This window comes from Anastrepha ludens, chromosome 6, assembly GCF_028408465.1.
Source record: "Anastrepha ludens isolate Willacy chromosome 6, idAnaLude1.1, whole genome shotgun sequence".
NCBI lineage: Eukaryota > Metazoa > Arthropoda > Insecta > Diptera > Tephritidae > Anastrepha > Anastrepha ludens.
Window position 1 is genome coordinate 46669723 of NC_071502.1, and position 26013 is coordinate 46695735.

The 26013-nt window shown below is 35.6% G+C and overlaps 1 protein-coding gene across 1 annotated transcript; it reads left to right on the forward strand.

Annotated features, from left to right (window-relative positions):
- On the forward strand, positions 1-25363 carry LOC128867807 (protein late bloomer). The gene is made up of 4 exons (XM_054109315.1): positions 1-845; positions 24408-24566; positions 24659-24997; positions 25075-25363. Exons 1-4 carry the CDS (start codon positions 786-788, stop codon positions 25144-25146), a joined length of 630 nt encoding a protein of 209 aa, XP_053965290.1. The 5' UTR covers positions 1-785; the 3' UTR covers positions 25147-25363.
- Positions 25364-26013: the final 650 nt, after the last annotated feature.

The following is a 26013-nucleotide window of genomic DNA, read 5'->3' on the forward strand; positions in this document are numbered from 1 at the left end:
AATTCGTGAGCTTTTGTGTCAGTCTGCGTCTGAACGTGTAACGAAAAAGTTTTAAGATATTTCTTCTCGAAATAAGAGTAGAAAAAAGCGAAAAGAAAAGCGGAAATAATTTTGGCGTGATTAAGGAATAACTAAAAACTAAATATAAAACTAATAAAAAATACTCGTTTAAATAATTACCACAAATTTTTATAAAATATTTTCTATGCAAGAAAAAAATAATTTTCTTTAAATAAAATCTGCAATAAATAAAAACTCAAAAAAAAAAAGACAAAAACAAATCACAACAAGTGTGTATAATTTAGTGGAAGACCGCTTGAGAGTTATTTGCTGTGCACAGCTAATGAAGAGATTGCCAAAAACGCCCACGCAATCGACGCCGCATTTAAGCTAATTTCATTTCGGCTGGCAATTATTACCAAAAAAAAAAAAACTAAAATAAAAACAATCAACAGAATATTAAGAAAAAATATTAGCGGTGAATTTTACGAGATTCTTCATTTAACAAAAGCAAACATACGTATGCAGTTTGGTACATAATTTTCTGACCACAAGTGGCACTGTGCGCGACTACCATTTCAATGTGTTGTTGTTGTTGATGTTTTGGAAAATTTTTGTATTTGTGAGAAATTAACAGCTGTTAACTGCTTGTGGCGAGTTAATAAGTAAAATTAAACTAAACTTAAATAAACAGATATACGAAAATCCACATAAACTTGAAATATATGTAAATAAACAAACGCATTACTAAAACCACTGCGAAACAAATAAATAACTAACGAAAAATGGGTTGTGCCACGACAACTGTAAAAATATCTTCAATTCTCTTCAATACACTTTTGGCGGTAAGTTTACAAGTATTGCCTTTCATGTTGTTTTTTCTTTTTCTTGGGCTAGCCATACATACATACATACATACATACATACATACATACATACGTATACTGATTGATGTAGTGCGTTGGTGGTGGTTGTTATGATGTCATGGTCACTTGGACAAATAAAAAAGCTATGAAAAATAGACAATACGAGAATGAAATAGACAAATCGGTATTTGTGATAATCTAGTCGAATATACACTTAGCGATAGTTATTGAATATTTACACTCACATATAAAGATATATACTTGCATACACATTTAAATATTATTTATGCATGTATGTATATATTTACACACATATACATCGCGTTCAATATCTATAGCGTAGGGACTTATCGACAAGTTTTGACACTTTATTTGTGCCTTATTTAATTTTTTTTGTTTTTAATATATGTAGTTCGTTTTCCAAAAAAAAAAACATATAAATTCAAATTTTAAGGGGGGAAGCTGGTCTAGAGCGCAAAAAATGGGCATATTTTATGAATTTATTTTGACTCAACAAAGGAATCAATCGAAAATCTGTGAAATAGGTTTAATAATATAGCTTTCATGGTACAAATACAAAATTTTTCGTCTGAATTAATTTCAAAATGGCCGATGTCCAGCAGTTCTCCTAAGGCGCCTTTTTTTCTAGTGGGTCCATTGCCGAAGACGTAAACTCCTTAATTTTTGTCCTGGATCAAAAACTAAAATTTTTTTAGTTTCTATATAACAACAGAAAGAGGCGTACGTAGGATTTTTTCGATATTTTGTTTTTTCGCGAAATGGTGCACGTTTGAACAAAAAGTTACAATTTTCACTATAAAGAACGACATAAAATTGTTGATTAAAAAAAAAACTATGTAATATAAATAAAAAATCCTACGTACGTCTCCGGAGAAAGGTATTTCGAATGTATTGTCAAAATTTCGTAAGAATCGGTAAAGATTTGTTCGAGTTATGTCTTCGGCCAGTTTAAAAAAAGTGATTTCGAGAAAAACGCGTTTAAAGTTGTAAGTAGCGTTCGGGGCATACCTGCGAGGCACTGCCGTCGAATGAAAAATTTGGGCATTTAGACATTTTTGCTGGCATCCCTCATTTGGTATATTATTTCTAAGACCCTAAAGCACCTTTTAGGAAAAAAAAAAATTTTTCGATTTTTTCAAAATTCTAGACCAGCTTCCCCCCTTAAGCATTGTGTCTCAAAATTTTGAAACAATTCAAATAATTCACTAATTTTTATCAGAGCAAGTTTTAAACCGAATTTCTAAAATGTTTCGATTATGTGGTTTTATAGCCCATTGAATTTCGGCATAAAAAAGTGCAACTTTTAAGTGGCTCAAAAATTGCGTTGATTTTTCACAATTTATTTTACTGATGGTGTTGTGCGTTTTCTTGCATGTAAAAAAATATTTGAGCGTTTTTATAACACTTGCATTTTTTCTTTCGGTCAGTGTATTGTATTTCTATTAGTACTATTAAGTATTTCTGCAATTTTGAAGAAGAAAAAATTCCAATATATTTACACAAAAATGTAAATATATATTTATATATAATATTTTCTTTTAAATGAGTAAAATATACTAATATACTCATGCACTTAATAGATATGTATGTATGTATAAGGAAATTCGAAAATAAAGGGTATTTCAAAAGTGATGCCTAAATGTTAGTAACGGGTGGGCCATTTAGCGTTTGCTTTTTGAACCACCTATTTTTTTGAGAATGGTAACACAAATGACATGTCAAATGTGTTCATAATTTACTTAAAGGTTTGAAATTTACGAAATGGGACGCTATACGCTTGAACAAAATTGGGAAATATTGACAACCTATTTCCAAAGTGGTGAGTCTTCTTCTTCTTCCGCGGTTACAGTAAGTGGCGAGCGTTACCGTGACATGCTCAACGAGTTTGTGTTTCCAAAATTTAAAGAGGATGACATGGACGACACTTGGTTTCAACAGGACGGTGCAACTTGTCACACTGCCAAAGTTACACTCGAACTTTTGGCTACCGTTTTTGAAAACCGAATAATCAGCCGAAATTCCGATATCAATTGGCCGCCTCGGAGCTGTAATTTAACCCCGTTGGACTATTTTTTGTGGGGAGCCGTTAAGGACAAATGCTATGCGAACCATCCAAAGACGATTGATGCTTTAAAACACGAAATCGAAGTTGCCATTCATGAAATTGGAGCCCAAACAATCGAAAATGTGCTTAAAAATGGGGTTGATCGAATGACCTACTGTAAAGCCAGTCGTGGCAGTCATTTGAACGATATTACTTTTTATTCATAAATGGCAATGTTCAATCTTCAAAATAAAAATAAAAGTTTGAAAAAATATTCATCAGTTTTTTTTTTTATAGCCGATTCAAAAAGCAAATTTTACATGGCCCACCCTATAGTAAATAATTTACTCTTGTCTGTGAAGGTGTTGTCTGAGTGACACAGCACAGACCCAATTAGCGACAAACACATTATAAACTCACTGGAGATCTCTAGTATATCAATTGCACAACATGCTTAGCTCAAAGGCGAATCGGCGGAGACAGCGCTTCACGAGGTAGTCCGAACAATAGAGGGGTCTCTAGCAAGCAAACAGTACACCAGCTTTTCTTGACATAGAAGGCGCATTTAATAACGTTAGCACTGATGCTATCCAACGGGCGTTAATAGATTTAAAGATGGAAAATTGTATCAGCAATTGGATCATCTCTATGCTAGAAACCAGGATAATTAGAGCTAATATGGGTAATATCCACATAACTAAAAGAGTCCACGAGGCACTCCACAGGGGGGAGTATTATCTCCATTCCTCTGGTTATGTGTTATTAGCAAAATCTTAATAAAAATTAATGGAGGTGGGGTAAAAGTAGTCGCGTACGCTGCTGATGTGGTGTTAATGGCATCAGCACTGTGTCCCAATACGATCAGTGGGGTCATTCAAGAGCGCTAGGCGAGCTTAACTCTTGGGCTACCAGCTGTGGCCTAAGTTTAAACGCGCGTAAAACAGAACTTATGGCTGTGGAATAACAGCCGGTGCAATCAGACCATGAACTCGGGAGACCCTGAACGCTCTGACACACGTTATTCCGGTACATCTACATATCAAGAAGAAAAAAAAAAAACAGGAAGTTCATTTAGGGTAAATGAAGCGGGTCGCTGGAAGGAAAAATCTCATGGTCATGCCAGTCTATTACTGCGACAAACCCAGTATACCTCGAAGAGGACTGATTACATCGTCCCGACGGTAACATTCAGTAGAAATTTTGTCACTCTCTTTCCATCTACGAAAGTTTGGAATAAGAGATTCTCTCTAAACAACTTCGACACTACAGTCTATACAGATGGCAGTAAAATGGATTGTGGTGTTGGAGCTGGTATATATTCTCATATTCTTAAAATTGACAGATCTGTGCGTCTCCCTAATGCTTGCAGTGTCTCTCAGGTGGAAGTACTGGCAATTGGGGAAGCTTGTAGGCTACTAATCGCAGATCCCTCTTTTAAGGGCAATATCGCTATTCTTCGGATAGCCAAGCTGCAATCCAGGCCCTGGGCTCGGCTACAACAACCTCTAAAGTGGTGGAACAAGCAGGACTAGCCCTACCACCTTGAGCGAAGACCATAAAGTTACCGTAATCTGGGTCCCGGGACATCGGAGAAATTGAAGGTAATGAAAAAGCGGATGGACTGATAAGAAGGGGATCTGCCATGAATAACGCTCTTGCAGAATCAGTATTCACACCATTAGGTGCAGTCAAGAGTGCGATTTCCCTAATATACCTGCGAATCGCAGATTGTAGATGGAGAGACCAGACGAAATGCAAAATTATCACAACGTTATGGCCCACCTACAACCTTAAGCAATCGTCAATATTGTTAAACATGAAACGACGGGACGCTTGGAGACTAACGGCAGTCATAACTGGCTTTTGGTCTGTGGGAGAACAAGCAGCCAAAATGGGCATCCCTCTCAACACATACTGTCACAGTTGTAAATAACCGGAGAAAAAGGAAACAATCTTCCATTTCCTCTGCGAATGCCCTGCCCTATGGAAGAACAGAATGTAAACCCTGGGTTAACCGTTGTTCGAGAGTCTGGAACAGCTGTCTGGCTTAGATGTCAACAACCTGATAAGGTTGCTGAACTACACAGACTGGATATAATAATGCTGTAAACAACTGGTAAACAAGTTGGTAACGAGGATGTGGCAACAAAATGGTGCGGAAGCGCTAATTGGATTCTGGAAGAATCACCACTTAAACCAACCAACCAACCAATCCCTATGCAGCCTATTTTCTTTTCTGCAATTTCTTTCAAGCTCATCATCGGGAATTCCCCAGCATTCTATGTCGTAGACCACCCAGACTTGGGCACTCACACAGATACTTAAATACTGTTTCATTAGATTCTTCTTGATTGCAGCTTCTGCATCTATCATTGTACGGTCACCCTATCTTCCTGGCAAGGTCTCCTAAAGCCCAGTAACTGGTTATTGTTGTCGTAATTCTAAATGTGTCTGCTCATGTCACTCTGAACAACTCGTCAGTTCTGGATTTTTTGAAAAGTAGGCCAAGTTTATTTAGTTATTTCGCAGGCATCCGTGTTAGCCCATCTGCTAACGGTCTGGTTTTCAAATAGCTAGAAGATTTCCTTTTTACGAACGCCTAGGCGACAGCCTATTTGTACCGATTCGGTTTCATTATAGGATGCCCCGTCTCTTGCCAGTTCAACAGCTTTCTCATTTTCAGGTACCCAGACGAGAGTAATGCCTGTCATGCCCGCCGATAAAGCATTAAGTTCTTATGTGTATTTGCATTGTCTGACGATTTTTGAATTGGTTATAGGTGACTTTAAAGCTATGTTGGCTGCTTGACTTTGTGAAAAAACCCACACTTCCGATAGCTGTGTGAGTGGTTTCTAATTATCCTTTTAGTTTCCCTTATCTCGAGAACTTCTACTTGAAAAATATTATTCCAATTCCCCAAACGAAAAGACTTCGAAAATTGTATATGTTTTATTTTAGAACAATATGTACGCGCATCTTTTGAACACCCTTTAAAAGGTAGCGCAAAATTAATCAGGCAATTTTATTTTTGAATAACTCATTTAGTAACTAAACAATTATTTTGAACGATTGAAGTCTTTATTTTGAACTTTACGCGCTTCGTTGCTTGTCGGTTTGTATACTGCATCTGTCTAGCTGTCTGTTTCATAAGTGACAATTATGATTGACGTACGACGCTATTTGCAAAAATTATAAATCTTCGGATAGGGTGATTTACTGTGTGACTCCTTGTATATTAGAGTTTCTACACCTAAGAAATTTATATCACCTAGCCCAGTTAAAATGCGTGACATTTGGCACACATACATACATACATACATACATGATGATATTCATTACTCATTTATTGTCTGAAATAAAACGAAACAAAAAACGTTAGAACACACCATATAATGTCATCACATCTCCCTCATATAAAATTTATTGGTTAATTTAATATCGGTATAAATCGATCGAATATCTATAATTTCACCCAATATGCGGCGTATGATGAGATCATGAAATCAGATCAAGCGAACATTTCATGACAACTTAAAAGGCGACAATTTTTATTATACTTTTTTTTTTTTGTTTTTTAACACCTGAATATCAAATTGATGTGTAGTATAAGGTAAGGTAAAATCATAAATTTTAAATTCGCAGACACATCTATTCGGACAATGTCTTGTATAACTTGGTAATAGTTACTGCTATTAACATCTACTTGTATTCCGAAATTCATGCCGGTATTAGCATTTATTTCAAGTTTGGTTCGTGCTTTGTCCTGAATAAAAAGCAAATTTAGCGATTTTGACAAAGTCTGGTTTTGTGGTAGAAGACCTTCGGTGATCATATTATGCCAAAAAAAGATGTTTGCACTATGCGTAAACACTTCAATGAAGGCAGAGAAAGCGTTGAACAACGCGTCAAGGAAATCAAAGTTGAAGAATCAAAATTAAAATTAAATCAATTTTATTTGAGTGCGATGCGTTCTTTATGTACGAGTATGTACACTAGGATCAGAAAGTACCGGGAATGTTTAATTCAAACGAACCGTGGTAATCGGTCCATACTTTTTTCTTATGTAGGTAGGACTGTAAGACACACATCTCTCACTTTTTAGCGCCATCGGATCATTAGTATCTGTCTGGCCAGCTGAAATGTGGGCAAACAATTCTTGGATTTTGCATGAGGATAACGCGCCATCGCACCGAGTCCAAATAGTGCTGAATTATTTGACTAAACACCAAGTAAATACCATCGTGCATGCCCCTTATCCACTTGATATGGCCCCGTGTGACTTCTTTTTGTTTCGCAAGTTGAAGTTACCACTTCGTGGAAGGAGATTTCAGTCGATAGATGAGATCAAAGAGAATTCGACGAAGGAGCTGAAGACCATCCCTTCGTTGGCCTACCAGGGGTGCATGGAGGGCTGGGTTGGCACATGTGTCTTGCTTCACACGGGTCATATTTTAAAGAAGATAAAATAAATTTGCCTGATTTAAAATTGCCTATTTAAACATTTCCGGTACTTTCAGATCATAGGTACATATGTGAAGCTTTTGAAAACAAAAAGAGGTTGGACGTTTTAGGAAACGTGCGCAGGTTTGGTTTTAGTTCACGTTACCCCAAGGCACTAATTACTCCTCGCGATATAACAATAGCGCATCAAAATTTGGAGCCGTTTCGAACATTTGTATTTTTTTCGAGTTTTGATTATTTTTGCGCAAAAGTATTGCTAATTTCCTAACAAAAACCATATAAATTCAATTATCAAATTTGATACAAAAATTAGAAAAATTCCGCAAACATTCCATCAAATTCCACGGTTCTTTATTAAAATTTATAGAATAGATAGAAAGATTTCGCTTATGCAGTTTTAAAGTTTATTTTTTTATATTTTAGTACTATAATAAATAGTAGTATAAATAAAGTGCAAGTTTAAATTAGCTAAAGATTTTCGTGATCTTTTATAATTTATTTCCTTGACGGCGCTGCGCGTTTCTCCGTTTAACGAATGTACGACATTTTTTTAATTTTTTTCTTGTGGAATTCTTCTAATTTTTGTATGAAATTTGAAAATTTGATTTATATGGTTTTTGTGAGCCAATAAGCTTTAATTTTACTAAAAAAATCCATGAGAATTAAAAAGAAAGGAAAATAGGCAAAACGTTGATGTGCTATCGTTTTGTCGCGGGGTGGATGTTTCCAAAAAGTGGATTAAGATATCGAGATGCAGTTTAATTTTACAATTTATGGTCATTAACATGCTTTTCATAAGCCTGAAACATAATTGAATTCTTAATTTGGTCTACCATATGTCATTCATAATTTTAGAGGACTATTCAGAATTGACGTATTTCATAAAAATTAGCAGAAAACTTTACTTTTTTCAGTGAACACAACTTCTTGAAGTGTAAAAATTGTAGCAATACCTCACGTCACCTAAAAATGTTGACCAGTTTTGCCTCTTGTTCTTTTTTTGACGATATTCGTTATTTTTTTTTATAAAAACTGAGCTCATTGTCCAACAAAAACAATATAAACACAAGCTTAAAATAAGAACAAGCCAAACATTAGAAAAATTCCACACACATTTCATCACAATTCCACGAAAGTTTTTATTTCTATGGAGAAAATAGGCAACACCTTCATTGAACAAAGTATCAAAAGCCAACGAGAATTTTGAGCTGAAGAGGTGCTAATATTTGTCTATGTCATTGTTTGAGGCTTCATTAAATGCCAAGCTATCCCTAACAAATAAGCCTTAATGTACACCCATTGTATGTTAAATTTTTCGGTTTCGAAAATGTTACAGCTTGCTTCTTCAGAGTTAGATCAGCAGGTCAATCAATACATTTTCCACTAGCTAAAGTAGATTCAGTCTCTTGATTTGTTGTCTATCTTTTTCACACTTTTAAAGCTGTTGCGTTCTCGTGAGTCGGCAAGCCATCACCATTGTTTCCTTGCGCGCCGGCAAATAAAGCGAAAAACGTTGTTTACCATATGTTGGTGTTGTTAACCTGATTTTTTTCCATGCAAATAAGAGGCATTGAATTCATTTTAATTTTGAACGAGTTTAATTTAATCACGAAATGAAATGTGCCAAACTCAATGCATTACAAGGCTGATTAGGATTTATAATGTAGTTACGAGCCTGAGTGTGTCCCATAGTGTAACCCAACCTAACATTTCCGTCAATCCGAACCAAACTACCTTGGTCTTGCTTACGAGAAAATGGAAATTAAATAGACTTAGGCTTCCAGCACTGAAAAGTGTAACACTCAGTCTTGCTGACGAAGTTATATAAAGCTAACAGTAATCTAGGATAAGAAACTGATTGGGAAGACACATGTTTGGCTGAAGGCGGATCGCGCATTAAAGATTTTTCAACAATGCCGAAGAGTTTTTAGTAAAACCTGAGGTCTGAGACCTGGATATACATAGCACTCATCAGACCAATCATCACTTATGCCTCTCTGGTTTGGTGACGACGGATCATGGTCAGCTTCACACGTCAGGAGATATACAGTCTGCAAAGAGGTGTATGTTTATACATTACGGGTGCCATGGGTACAACCTCCGGCGAACTCTATAAATGGTAAGCTTGATTTGCTTACGTTGTATTTTAAGATACAACAGGAAACAATAAAAGCAATGTGTAGACTCCATAAATATAGTTTCTGGAGAGAAAATGAAACTCGGGACTCAGAGAAATCTTTAAGATGCCATCTGAGCAGTATACCATAGTTTCATTTGGAAGGAAATTTTATACGTGAGCAATGGAGCAATCCAGAGTGCATTCAAAAACAGAAATTTGACGAATATTTTCTTTTCCGATGGGTCCAAGAGTGTAATAATTATCATTAAGCTATAGGAGGGATGGTAACTGTCTTCCAGACGGGAGTTTTTGCCAATGTTAAAGTAGCAGAATGGATAATTAAGAGGAAATAAAGCGGGGAATAGATTGGAGTCTTAAGTGACAGTCAAGCTGCACTGAAAGTCCTGGAGATCACAAAGCAAACATCAAAGATTGTTCAAGAATGTAAGAAGAAGCTTAACTCTGTTGCAAAACGGAATTAGATTGTACTTTAATGGGTTCCAGGACACCGCGGTGTTCAAGGAAATGAAATTGGCGATGAGTTGGCAAACTGTAGATCAGCGGTTCCTCCACAGGGACCAGAGCCAATAGTCGGAATCAGTTCTGCAGGAATTATGCACTCAATCAGTGAATATGTATACAATTTACATAAAGAGAGATGGTCCAGTGTAGAATGCTACAGCAAACTGTCGAGCTTTCTTTTAAAACTTGGCAGAAAATACGTTCGCTTGATGATCGCTATTATTACAAGATACAACCCATGGGGTCAGCATAGAATCACCATTGGTATTATTGAGCACTCGATTTGCCAGTCTTGCTTAGAGGAGCCGGATGGCACTGCGCACTTTTCTCTGTGCTTTTTCTAGAGTAAGGTTCCAGTGTTATGAGAATGCATAATATTCATTCTCTCAAACTGGAGGATATTTACAGATTTGCCAAATAATCTGAAAAATTCTTACAGAACTAGTTATCTCTATCTCTGTCACTTCCTCCCTTTCCTTTTACTTTCCAGAGCTTCGAATGCAATAGCCTTTTTAGCCTCAGGGTGTTAGGGCTTATCATTCTCTCGGTGCAAATTTCAACATAAGAAGAATTTTAATCAAATCAATTTCAGATGGTAGGCAGTTCATTGGGTACAGCTAGTATTATACATAGGTTGGTAAAAAATAATTACTCGTAGTTTCTGTCGAAATAGGCAACAGTTTTCTCAGTGTATACCATAGTTGCTTAAGTCTTTCATTGGAGCTAAAAGCAAAACACAAACTTTTTCTTTAAATTCTGTTAAAAAAATTATTAATATAAGTGAACAAATAAATAAATAAGTTGTCAACATTTGTAAAAATGTAGTTGTATGCCCGAAATCATATAATCATTTCAATCGTAGTGCGGTATTGTATAATTCATAAAAAAATAGAATAATAACAAAAACTCCGAAACAGTTGCATAGAATTGAAAAAAATAGCTTTAGTAACAGTGTAGCTAATTCTACTGCAGGCAAAATTCGTATTAGTACACTTAGTATGCGTTGAATTTTTAAACAATTTGTTGGTATTTACCGTTATTTTCGAAACGATTGAGTTAAACATTCAATGTTTAACCTAGGGCAGTTGCGTTTTAGTAGCCATTTGTTGAAGTTCGCGGAGTTAGTTTGCAAAGTCTCCTAAAATAAGTGAATTATCAAACGAAACTAGGAGATTAATAATAAATATGAACAAAAACGGAAAGTCTTTACGCGAAATCGCGAGAACATTGCAGAAAAGAGTGTCTACAATACAAAACGTAGTCAAAATTTATAAAGACAGTGGAAGGATTGACAAAAAGCTTCGAAATGTGAACAGGGCAAAGCTTGGGCAGAGGCGCAAGACTTATTTGAAATGCCATATCAGGAAAGATCCCACCGTCAGTGGAGTTTCACTAGCTGCAGAACTAGAAAAATACTTTTCTATCAAAGTTACACCTCAAACAGTGCGCAATTATGTAAAAAAATTGGGATTTAGAAGCAGAACTGCGGTTAGAAAACCGTATGTAAGCTCAGTCAATAGAAGAAAGCGTGTTATATTCGCCAGGCAATATTTAAACAAAAATATGCGGTTTTGGAAAAGGGTAATTTTTTCAGACGAGTGTAAATTTAATATAAAAATGTCCGATGGACGCATAAAAATTTGGAGAGAGTGTAATACTGGCCTTCAAAAACGAAATCTGCAGCCTTCTTTCAAGCACGGTGGTGGTTCTCTGATGGTATGGGGATGTTTCGGGGCAAACGGAGTAGGAAAGTTGCATTTTATTGATGGAATTATGACTGCGAGGCAATATATTGACATTTTAAAAAAGAATCTACGCAAAGGTGCCAAAAAATTGGGTTGCAAAAAAAAATGTATATTCCAACAAGATAACGACCCTAAGCACACGGCGTTGGATACAAGGTTATGGATGCTTTATAACTGTCCAAATTATCTCAAAACACCACCACAAAGCCCGGATATTAATCCCATAGAAAATGTATGGTCGATTTTCAAAAAACAGCTGGAACATCATCAAATAAGGAACCGAGAACATTTAAAAAAACTCCTCAAATCAGAGTGGAAGAAGATTTCTCCAAATCTCACAAAAAAATTGGTGGAATCTATGCCGAAGAGATTGTCTGCTGTTCTAAAGCAACGAGGGTATCCTACAAAATATTAATTTTCTGAACTATCTTTTATTTACTCTTTAAATCATTAAAAATACATGTGTACTAATACGAATTTTGCTTCTGTGAAAAGTGTTAATTTTTTTCTTTCTTATTTTTTTTTTTGCAATTAAATACACTTTGTGAGCGGTTTTGTTATTTGGCCTAATTTTAGTTAATTATCTATAAAATAAAACGGTTTCAAGCATATGTTTTAAAATTAATTTGAAAATATACGTGGTTTTTTTATTTATAAGGGGGTGTACTAATACGAATTTTGCATACTGTATGTCTATGTTTCTATTCACCAGTGCCTATATTGCGAGTATTTTAATTTAGTGCATGCATAATTTTAAGTTTACATAAATTAACACATACACATATACATAAGTAGAGATGAATCATATTTTTTTTTGTTCAAACTCAATACACGCAAGCGAATTTGTGAAAAATACACTATATTAAAAATGCTTTAAAATACTTTTTTTTTACTGACATGTATGTATGTTGGTGTTTAAATTTATATAGGAATATTTAACAGTTTTGTTTTCAATGATTTTGTGGTAATGTTATTCGATATCTGATCTGCTGCGTTTTTTCCACAATGTGTTCATTGTCTCATTGGCAGTAATGCCTCGCTTTGTGTTTGTGCACTGTACTTTATGTTCATATAGTGACACACTAAAAGTAAGACACAAATACACGCACATATGTATGTATAAGTACGAGTACGAGTATACAAACAGGCAAACAAGTGCATGTATTCATACATAAGCCGTCATAACTACCACCAATCTAACAGTAATACATTTAAGCGCGTATACCCTAATATGTGAACCACACCACCATTGACCTATTTACCGTTATTTTCCCGCCGCTAAAACAATTCAGTATTGACTTTGGCGCCGCCCTTTCCACCAACGCACATAGACTTACGTCTTACTTTCCTTGCTCAACTGATGTGCCTTTGAACCGTTAGACGTTTGCTTATTGCGCAGTTATTGGTTGCATGCAACTCATAGGAAAATTAATTGTTATAGGTACATACAGCCCGTGAAAACTATATAGCACAACAACATATTAATAATCTATTAATATTTATTTATTCAGCTTTTAATTTAAATTTTTTTTTTGTAAAAAATAGTGCACTCCATAATAAAAACCATATTAACCCAAGTTTCTAACTTCGTAGAAGATTTACAAAAATTGGGAAAATGTCCATCAGAACTTCCAGATTTTTTATCGGAATTAAAAAAAAAATTGGGTACGCAGTTTTATATCCCATTAGATTTTAGTATTATAAAGTGCAAATTTGAAGTAACTCAAAATTCTCCTGAATTTTTGATAGTTTTATCCATGACGGTGTTGTCTATTTTCTCCATAAAAAAAAAAAACAAATCCATGGAATTGTCATCAAATAGTATGTGCGGAATTTTTCTAAGTTTTGTACAAATCTGAAGCTTGGTTTATATGGCTTTTGTTGGTTAATGAACTTTAGTTTTATTACACAAAAAATAAAGAACATTTTCAAAAAAATAAAAACGCTAAAGTTCTATATTAGTTTTCGTCTACTGTATGCGTATGTGTGTTTCAGGGAAATTCCACCACTGTCGATTCAAACGTACTTTCTTATTGAATTCGCATTGCAAGAAATAAAAGCTTCATTTCTGTCTTTAAGTTCATACTTAAATAGATAACAAGCATTTTCAATTGCTTTAATTTATTGTTATTTTAAGTGGAGAATGTGAAATTTTCTAGCTTTATATATTTTCTATATAATTTTCTGGGTTGTTTGTCTTCATTAAAAAATTTGTTAGTTTGTTTGTGGGAATTGAGCTTCCAGTGTACATAAAAAAATAAATAAATAATGGGCGCGTACACTTCTGTTAGATGTTTGGCCAAGCCCCTCCTTCTATTTGTGGCGTGCGTCTTGATGTTGCTCCACAAATGGAGGGACGTAAAGTTTTAAGCCAACTCCGAATTGCAAATGGGTTTTTATGAGGAGTTCTTTCATGGCAGAAATACACTGGGTGCTTTGGTATTGCCTGCCGAGGGAAAGAGATTCGAACTCTGAATTCCGAATGATAATCCTGCACCGGCTGTGGCGGTCGGGTACAGTGGCCGTCACCGTGAAATTTAATTTGCATCTCTTTGCGATTTTTTTTTTTAAGGAAAAAATAAATTTAGCACTGTTTTTTCTATCTTTGAATGAACATTTAAAAAGTATAAAAAATTGTTGTACTGGTTAAAATAAGTTGAAAAAAATGTTTAACATAGAAATTAGTAGAGCGCTGCAACGCTGGAGTTTCCAACTGGCGTACAAGATACAGCTCGTAATTATTATCTAAAGCAAAAAATTCAAATTGATTTCTAATTATCATGATTTTCTATTCTAGATGAACTAAGAAAACTGAGAGAAATTCCAAAATTTCAACTTTTTGGAGGTTTTAAAGAAAAAAATTCCTTTCTATAAAAAAAAACTCACTTCAACTTGGTATAAAAATCTTGAAAATTTTTTTTTTATCTATTTTGTTAGTTCAAATAGAAGAGAATTTAATACTAAAGGGAACAAGCTATGATTCATTTCAAAAGGTTCATTAGTTTTTTTTTCATTCATTTACGCCAGTTCAAAGAAATCATAAAAATGAAAAGTCGAGAAAAGAAGATAAAGTTTGTACTATAGCTGTCCGGTCACAGCGTAACTACCTAACGCTCGCCTACCTTTGGCTTTGTATCTACGGAAATATTGAGAATTAGGCTCTGTAACTTTGTGTGAATATTCTGAAATATATTAGGAATCGCTTAAAATGAAAGAAAAAAATTGATTTTTTTGACCTTATAAACCAGGCTCCCCCCTTAATACCACTGGTGGTAAAATATCAAGTTCAGAAATAGCTCAAATTAAAAACAAAAAACGTCCATGGCATGCCCACTTTATTTTAGGCCACAGATTATGGATTTGCGTAATAAACTGTACTTCATTGAAAATAAAAAACCTTCTCTGTTAGTGTTGAGTTTTGAAAAAATCATAATTTGAAGAAAGACCACTTCCTTCTTCATTCAAAAATAATCGATAAATCGCTTGAGACACAATAAAAAAACTAAAACGATTTATTTAAGAAATTCACCTGACGCAGAAAAACGGAACACGAATTCGTTATTTACGTATCAAAATTGAGTTCACGTGTTTCGATGTTTTATGTGCCATTTTAGCGTCCCTTCAGTGTAATACGTATCATACTTATATAGTGGCGAATTCTTACTTTTTTCAAATATTTTCGCACAATATTGATTGAAATATTTGACACAATACTGACTGACATAGTGTGGGTATTTTTGCCTCATGTACACCCTACGAAAATGATAGCACAACAACGGTTTGAACAGTTTTGACTATTTTTTTTTTCCATTTAGCAATGCGTGAAATATTTCTTATATGGAGAAAATGCCCAACAGCTTCTAGAAAAAATAAAAAATAAAAAACCAACGGGATTTTCCGGCAACTTCAAATTTATATTTTTTATAAATATATACTAATATATACTTATATATCGTCTCCTTAGTATAACAATAGCCTATGTGCTCATAGGCTATTATTTTTTTATTGAATTTTTGGATTCTCCATCGTCGATTTTATATGTGGTCAAAATTTTGTCAAATTCTAGTTCCACAAAGTGGGTCAAAACGTCAGTCAAAAAATAAGAAATATTTACAGACATAACGAGATTTGAGTGAGAGCTACTTTCGACAAAAAGTTTGAAATTCATTTTCTCAAAGCATCAAAAAATTTATAGGCCATTTTAATACTAAGGGGACGATATATATATACTCATTAGGCCGGGTCGATTTGTTGGGAGGCAAAAAAATCTCCCATTGCTCTGTAAAAATCATATTCTAGGGATCAAAATAAGAAACTTTGCCGAAGGAACCATACCTCTAAAACGAATTCTGATGTCCCCCAATTTGGGTCAAACTTTTTAGTTTCTTTTCTATAACTCACTTAAATTAATTTTTTCATTTACATACCTATGTTCTGACTAAATAAATTTCTTAAGATTTAAAATAATAATGCATTTTCAAATTCGTATTCAAATCGTTAAAAATTAAAAAAAATGTTAAATATTCGAATGTACTTAATCCCAAAAGCCATAAAATATTGAATACCAAATTAAAGTCAATGCAATGGTTTGACAACTAGTTTGGCAAGTGCTTTAAATCAATAAACATACCTACAATACAGTGTTGACAAAAATTATAAAAATATCTGCATAATTTTAAAACACACGCGCAAACAAAAACTATTATACAGTTAGCTACAGCGAATTATGGAATAATTGACAAAGTAAGCAAAATAGATAGTTCAAGTTCATTTAATTATGGATATTTTTTTTTAATAGGAATATGAATAAGTTCGTGCGGTTTTACAACAGATGGCGTAACTTGATTATTATTCCATCGATCCACATTTCCAAACATTCATTGGAGAGCTACTGTCGTAAGGCACAAACGTCAGTATAAGTTTTTTATTTGAAGCGTAAACAACAATATTTTTACCACACTTGAAAATGTCGAATTTCGTGCCAAATAATGTGTTTTTGCGGGGAATTCTTCTTCATTATTTTAATATGAAGAAAAAAGCAGTCGAAAGTCATCGTATCTTGGTGGAAGTTTATGGTGAGCATGCTCTATCTGAGCGAACGTGCCAGAAGTGGTTTGCACGCTTTAAAAGTGGTGATTTTGGCTTGGAAGACGAAGAACGCGAGGGTGCGCCGCCAAAGTTCATGGATACCGAATTGGAGGAATTGCTCGATCAAGATCCGGCTCAAACGCAAGAAGAGGTTGCAAAAACTTTGGGAGTTGATCAATCAACCATTTCCAAACGTTTAAAAGCCATGGGAATGATCCGAAAGGTAGGCCATTGGGTGCCGTATGAATTGAAGCCAAGAGACGTTGAACGCCGTTTTATGGCATGCGAACAACTGCTTCAACGGCACAAAAGAAAGGGTTTTTTGCATCGAATTGTGACTGGCGATGAAAAGTGGGTCCATTACGACAATCCAAAACGTCGGGCAACGTATGGATACCCTGGCCATGCTTCAACATCGACGTCGGCGCAGAATATTCATGGCCTGAAGGTTATGCTGTGTATCTGGTGGGACCAGCTGGGTGTTGTGTATTATGAGCTACTGAAACCGAATGAAACGATTACGGGGGATGTCTACCGACGACAATTGATGCGTTTGAGCCGAGCACTGCGAGAAAAACGGCCGCAATACGCCGATAGACACGACAAAGTTATTTTGCAACATGACAATGCTCGGCCACATGTTGCACAAGTGGTCAAAACATACTTAGAAACGCTCAAATGGGATGTCCTACCCCACCCGCCGTATAGTCCAGACCTTGCGCCATCCGATTACTATCTCTTCCGATCGATGCAACATGGCCTGGCTGACCAGCACTTCCGTAATTACGATGAAGTCAAAAAATGGATCGATTCGTGGATTGCGGCAAAACCGACCGAATTTTTCACAAAGGGAATCCGTGAATTGCCAGAAAGATGGGAAAAAGTAGTAGTAAGCGATGGACAATATTTTGAATATTAAATTTGTAACCATTTTACGTCAATAATTTCGAAAAAAAACCGCACGAACTTATTCATAGTCCTATTATATAATAGGGTTTGTAGATCCATAGGAGATAAACGAAAATAGCAAATATGTAGTAAATTCCAGCTGGTGTCAAAACAAATGGCATACAAAAATTCAAAATTAAAAAATTGATTATGGATGCATGTGTGTATCTACTCGTATAAGGTGCCGTACGTAAACATATTTGACACTTGTGAACCAAACAGCTGCAGTATACAAGCACACAAGCAATAGAGGTAAAAAAAAAGTTTCCATCTCTTAAAATTATTTTGTTTTTATTTAGTAAAAAAAGTCATTCGAAAACAAAATTGGATGATTAATTTGCGCCACAATGTACATATAGACCAAGATCACAGTGAAAAGCATACACAGTTCATGAATTAGAAAAATAAGATGATGATTTTTTTTTTTTATAGTAATAATAATTTCTGCATTAATTAAAAATACATTTTACTCATCAGGAGATGCGGGCAATTGTTGAAAAATTGCTTAAATATTCAATTTTTTTATGACAATAAAAATTCGTCTTCGAATATCCGCCAGTTTTACCTAATTTGTTTTGTTTATAAAACTCCTGCCTTTGACTTCAAAATTAAATAAAAAATAGCTTCTAGCACCAAGGGAACCGGAGTTGTAGATTTTTAAAAATGGCACACCAAGCCAAAATACACGAAACTCCTTGTTTTCAAAAAAAAAAAACATCAAATATGGGTTGCTTTTTATCGCTACAGAAGCCGTAAAATATCAAATAAAATCATAAAAGTGGCACCCTAATGGAAGAAACGCCCCTTATATGGTAGTTAGGTTGACTGATCGCTTAATTTTTATAAACCCTTACCTGCTTATAAAACTCGTTGTAAGCTTATTGATTTGTAATCGTTTGAAATAGAATAACTGCGCAAGTACTTAAGTTTGCCTTTGGTTATATGCGCCGGTAACGAGCTAGGTATTGTCTTGCAGGAGACCAGAAGAAAGCAAAAGAAAATTCCAGCAAATAATATGGACTCTCAATTAATTTATGGATTCTCAATAAAATTTAGGTTTCCATAATTTCCATGATGACCATGGCAAGATGTATGAATGGGTTGAAACGACAGCTTTAAGAGTGGCACAGGAAGTAGCATCATACATTTTAGTGCATATGGAGGACTTAAAAACACGTAGTAGCCTACTATGATGCTTGTTCAGGACAAAGTCGTAACATTAAAGTAGCATTGACGTAGATGAAAATGGATAAATATGAAAATAAAAAAGCAAACTACTCATATTTAACCCTGAGCATTCTTGAAAAATGAGCCTCGTAAAATATTCTGTAAAACTTCTTTAGATGATTTCAAATTTAACATTTCGAATATTTCACCTAAAAGAGGAAAACCAGAAATATACTTACATTATACACCACCACTAGATCAGTAGCGGATGAAAAAGATAAAACATCACATTTGTGTTTACTACCAGATATGAAATTCACACGCAATTCATTAAATAAAACCCCAAACCGGACCACAGAGAAGTATGTGCTTGGGTATCACAGGGGCTACGTGTACAACATCTGGCGATACCCTTAATGACATCCTGAACTTGCAACCTACAGAATTTCAAATTCGAAAAGAAATGATGAAGACAGCGTACAGGCTCAAGTCAAACGGAGTCTGGGAAAACAAGAAAATACTGGCCACTGTGTGGTCAGATGTGACACCAGTTGTCGGATCGGTGCACACTGTTCAATGATGTCAGCTGATAATCGGGTGCCTTATGTTAACTTCGCTAGGAAGTGTGATGCCTTCATCCGACATAGAGATCAATGGTTAAGTCTAGAGAACCTAATAATGGATCCAAAACCAGTGATAGTAGCCGATTTGGATTGTACTAAGACGAATACACTAAGTATTCCCACGTTACAGGACAGATGGCTACGGGATTCTTAACGGAAGTCTATTCCATCTTGACTTCGAATAGTGGAAAAAGTGGCAGGATAGTAGTATTGGAATTTGTAGTGACAGTCAAGATGCTAACGTACGCTGCTTTTCGAAATTAGTCGGAGAGAGTAAGTCAAAACTTAACAGTGTTGCAAAACACAACAAAGTTCGCCTTATTTGTTGTATTGTAGGGAAGTGATTTGCTGATAAACTGCCTAATGAAGGACCTGCAAGCATGCCATTATTCCCTAAACCCTTTCTAGGTGTAAATTTTGCATCAATTTAACGACTTCATGAGGTTCATCCATAGAAGACGTGGGACACCTGCAGAATGGCCAAGTACTTTGTGAAAAGGCGAAACGGGAAATTAGCAAACTTTGTAGAAAGCAATTAAGAGTACTGGGGGTGTGCACAACGTGGTCAGCATATAGCGACCAGGGTAATTATTGGCGACCCAATATGCCTATTCTGTCTTGAGAATGAGGACACGGCAAAGCATTTTTTCTGTAGCTGTCCGAGGTTTTCTAACTAAGACTTAGGCTGTTGGGTTGCGATGTAGTACTCAGTATGGATAAAATTGATACTCTTCCGGATCTCTTAAGATTTATCAATAAATCTCTAGTATTATTCATTAACTATTTCAAAATAAGAAATATATCACTTTGACCACTTTTATAATTATGGCCACTTATTGATTTTCCAGATTTGTTTCAATCTTCCCAACAGAGTTGACCTTTTTAATTCCCCTTTTATCTTTTAAATTTTTACTGAATTCAATAACATCTCAAAAATATGGGAGGTTGAATTAGTTTTAAAGGTTTTTTTCGAAGATTTGGGGTTTTATTGTGAAAAAACGGTACAAAATATTTTATTCGAAGTATTGGCCATCGCTAGCTACAACTTTCCCCCATCTTTCGGGCAATTTCCGGATGCCGTTTCTCCAAAATTCTGGCCGCTGCTTGGCTATCCATGACTCAACCCATATTTTGGTAGCCGCGTACGAGGAGAACCGCTGGTCCGCCAAATCGAGACTCATATGCCGGAACAAATGATAATCGGAGGGAGCTATGTCTGGACTATACTGCGGGTGGGGTAACACTTCCCAGCCAAGCGTTCCAAGGTATTTTTTGACAGGTTGAGCAACATGCGGCCGAGCGTTGTTATGTTGCAAAATAACCTTGTCGTGCCTTTTTACCGTTTCCTGCCGTTTTTCTTTCAATGCTCGGCTTAAACGCATTAATTGCAGTCGGTAACGATCCCCCGTGATTGTTTCGCCCGGTTGGAGCAGCTCAAAATATACGACGCCGACCTGATCCCACCAAATGCAGAGCATGATTTTCTTGCCGTGAATATTCTGCTTGGCCGTCGACGTTGATGCGTGGCCGGGCAAAACCCATGATTTTTTGCGTTTTGGGTTATCGTAGTGGATCCATTTTTCGCCGCCAGTCACCACCCGATGCAAAAAACCCTTCCGATTTTGTCGCTCGATCAGCAATTCGCACGTAAAAAGTCGCCGTTCGACGTCGCGCAGCTTCAACTCGTACGGGACCCAATGCCCTTGCTTTTGGATCATTCCCCTCGCTTTTAGACGCTTGCAAACGGTTGATTTATCAACGCCCAATGATTCAGCAAGCTCTTCTTGGGTTTGGCACGAGTCATCGTTTACCAATTCCCCCAATTCCGCGTCCTCGAACTTTTTGGGCTGGCCAAGACGCTCCTTGTCTTCGGTGTGAAAATCACCACTTTTGAATCGTCGAAACCAGTACTCACATGTTGAAATCGACGGAGTATGGTCTGGGTAGGCCTCCTGCAGCAATTCACGGGCTTGGGCTGTATTTTTTTTCAAATTGAAGCAGAAAAGCAAAGCTTCCCGCAAGTTGCGTTTCGACGGCACGAAAGTTGACATACTCGGAGCACGAAAACACTGCGTTGTTTATACTTCAGCGAAATGACAGATACTGATAAAGAAAGCCTAGGGATGAGGCTTTGTCATGAATATATATTCAGTGATAAAGTGATAAATAGCGCCATCTGTGTGTCACCTTTAAAACTAATTCAACCTCCCATAATTAATATTGAATTTTCAAGGCATCAATTGCTAAATGCATAGAATATTGAGTAATTCTATTCTTCGTTTAATTAAAGTTACGGTTTTGTTATGTAATAAAGTCTGTAAGATTGTTAATGTCATAGACTGAAATGAAATTAGAAATATCTATTTTTATTAATTTTACTTGCTAGAATTTGTTGGTAATATTTTTGAGTTTACTTCATATGAGTTTATTTGCTATCTTAATTAAAAAGAAAAATACCGAAACCAAAGAAAAAAATTAGCTTGAATTGTTTTGTTCAGTTTGTCAATTATGGTGACTCATGACAGTGACTCACTATAAGTAGACGCTACTATTTAAGAATGTAATTCTCTAATATTTATTACATTACACCGTGCACAGTAAAAGTTGTCATAGAAAAATTGTGTATGCACATGAAACTACAGATTTTATATATTAGGTTAGGGAATAAGTTCGTAGCATTTTTACCGAAGACTTTTATTTAAACAAAAAACAATAATTATATAAATAAGTTAATCAATTATACATTCCGCGTTTCTGTTTACAATCTGTTCCCACCTCTCGGCCAATTTGTTAATACCGTTCCGCCAATCAAATCAATCAAATCGCCTGGTCTGTTGTCAAAGAAGTGATTGAGCCAGTTTTTAAGGACCTCTTTAATATCGAAGGCAACGTCCTTTATATAGTTTGACAGGGGGCGGAAAAGACGGTAATCGGTCGATGCAATGTTCGGAGAATACGGCGGGTGCTGAAGAACCTCCCATTCGAACTCTTGGAGGCCGCTTTGACGACTCGTGCAACATGGGGTCTGGCGTTGTCGTGCAGGAGTATGGCTTGACCATGTCGATCAGATCGTTTTAGTTGAATAGCCTCATTCAAGAGGTGTAGCTTGGCAATGTAGAGCTCCTTGTTGATTGTGGCATTCTTTTCGAACTTTTCCCAATGCATCTTGCCCTCCCAGTCCCACCAAACTTTTGATTCTCGGCTTTGGCGTATCTCCTGGAACCACCCAATTCTTTCTTTGCTTCATATTGATGTATAGCCATCATTTCTCATCTCCCGTGACCGCGTGTTGCTCGATGGCAAGCGAGATGCTGAGGAGCAATTTGAAGGCGACTTTCTTCGCTTTTTTTCGTTGAGCTCGTGAGACACCCCGTCTTCTAATTTTTCGGTAAATCTAACTGAATGTAAATGAATGGGAATCGTTTTATGATCGCAGCTAATTTTTTGCGCCAATTCAAAACTGGTTTGCTGACCATTCTCCTTCAAAAGTGAGCTACTCAAAACTAATAAAAAATTAAATAACTCAAAAATTCCATTGACACGATTTTGTAGAGCAGAAAGAGTTCAATCGAATAAATGCTTACCCTGCTGAATACTTAAAAGAAAATATAGAAACGCTATGAATTTATTACCCAACACAATAGTAGTGCTGCGTACGCATGTTTTTATTTTCTCATAAATTAAATTTTTCAATGGACTAAAATTTCATTCTAAGTTTGTGTAACTTATGCCGAAAGGGGCCTTGGATGAAAGGCTTGCTTCAAAATACAAAAGACTGTGCACAAATCGCGGTATTCCCTGATTAGTCACTAGAATACCCTCATTATTCGGGATTTTTTTTATAAGATCTCTTCTCCTGATATTTAAGGGGTATCGGTAGTCTAGAGCTCGAAAATTTGCGGTATTTTCAGGCATTTTGTTTACAGTGAAAAATGCAAAACGATATTTAAATTTTTTAGGCTTTTTATTTAACTTCTTTTATATACAAAAATGAAAGAAAACATTTTTTAAAATTTTAATAATTTAAAAATGACGCTCAAGTTGACCCTCCTGAAAAATTCGACTGGACGGTGTTGTCCATTTGGCTCTTCTATGTATCTGAAACACAAAAGCCAAACAAAGTATTAATCAATATGACTGTAGCTATGTTCCGCTACTAGAATAAAAAAAAATATTTGACAAAATGGCGCTGCTTTGAATATGACACTCTAAAAATCGAATTTTCAGTTTTTTAATAAAAAAAATACGAAATAATTGAAATAATAATTTGATCCTAGTACGGGCGATAGCCATTGATCTAGTGAACAACGTATTCAAATTTCAGATGATTCCGTTGAAAAGGTTTTTTTTTTTGACAACACTAGGCCGAAAAAAGTAGTTTTGAGATGATTGAGTTTAAAGTTTTGAGAGTGGCCGCCTAACGGCCGGCTTTAGAATCCAAAATACTGGAAATATCCTTCCAAAAATTTGGCAGTATATTCTTAAAAGCCTAAGCTTTCGAAATATTAAAATGAAAATTTTAGACCACCGGTACCGCTTAAGTCATACGTAATTTTTATTTTTAGGTTATTTGTATTGGACTATTAAAGAAAGTGTGTAAAAACTAGATTTTAGAATGGTTTATGATAAAATCATTCAAAATATAGTTGAAGTACTATTAAAAGGCCTCCTTTTAACTACAGAAACAAATAAAGAAACTAATATAAATAAATAAAATAAAAATAAATAAAACAAAATGTTTACATAATTTGTCTACCAATAAAAGCTTGTCTAATTTTTTTTTTATTTTTCGTTTTCTTCCAGCTTTTTGGTATTGCCGCCATCGTACTGATTGCGGTCAATTCTGGAGCCGTGCCCGATGATTGGGATACACCAGCCTTTATAATCTTCGGATTGGTGGTACTATTTGCTATTATCGGTTGCGTGGCAGCGCTGCGCGAGTCCATTTGCCTCACTGTGACTGTAAGTGTAAAAAATAAATGCCTATTACCTCAACCATGCACACTTTGAAATAAAAATGAATTAAAGAGAAAAACTTTTCTTTCCTCATCCAGTGCGCTGTTTTCTTGCTACTGCTAGCTATTCTACAAATTGCCGTAACTATTATTATTCTGAATGACCGTCAAACACAAAGTGGCATTGGTAGAGTCGAAGATGCTTGGGACCACGACAAAATGGATGCTTTGCAATCGAAATATGAATGCTGCGGCAAAGATAGTTCACAGGATTATATATTGTTGAATCGGCAAATACCACTCAGCTGCTACACCGATCAAAATGACGCAGATGCTAATAAAATGTATACGGAAGGTTGCAGCGCCAAATTGCAGCGTTACTATGACAGTGAGACGACGACCATCGCCACTGCTTCGTGGGTGATTGCCGCACTTGAGGTACGCAGAGAGCTGTGCAAGAAATTCTCACATTCATGCTTACTATTTGCTTACTTTTGTGTTTTTGTATTTTTCAGGTACTTGGCTTTTTGCTGGCCGTATTTTTGGTCATTAATTTCCGCAATAAACAACGACGCATGCAGTTCTAGAGAAGTAGCGTTCGCTGTGGAACAGTACAAATTTATGTGTAACGCCTTGAATAGTGAAGGATGTTGCGGGAATAATACTCGTATTTTGCTTGATATATTCATAGAAATGCCTTTTCACTTGTGCAATTATTGTAATTTATTTGTTGTATATTTATTGTATTCAATATTCACTAAAGTCACCGGAGTGCAATCGATTAAAGACAAAGTGATTGTTTAAGAGTTCGAAATATTATTTTTATTTGGGTATTAGGGTGGTTACGTATTTTTTTATTTGATTATTTTTAAGTTAATGCTTCAAGTTAAAGCATCCTACTGACCTATGAAAAAAATAAAATACAAATATACCGAGAAATTTAACTAACCAAAACTTACATAAAACTACTATTGAGGTATGAGGTGGTTAACAATCCTCTTGAAAGCGGAATATCGTGCAATTCACAGTGATTTAGTTCAGATTACGCTCTAGCTAATGGAGCTTTAAGAGCATAATAGGATATTCTATGTGCTATATTAACTATAAATATAATTTGATTTAATTTTAAAGCCTTATCGAGGGGATTTTCTCAGAAATTCAATGGGCTTGAAATGGAAAATATAAAATTAAGGTAACTTATGGAGGAAAGATGCATAAGTCACGCCGAATTAAGTGCTACCAGGGTGGATCAAAAAGTAATCAAACATTCAAATAAGAAATTCTATATGCAATTCTTCCATATTTTAATGCTTTCCAAATAAACACTTTTCCAAGCTCTCAAGAAATATGCCATAGATTCTTCGTTCGAACCAAATCATTTAGCGATGAGTTATTTCCTTGCACTTGAAAACAGGAAAAAGTTTCACCGCATTAAATCCGGAGAGCACTCACAT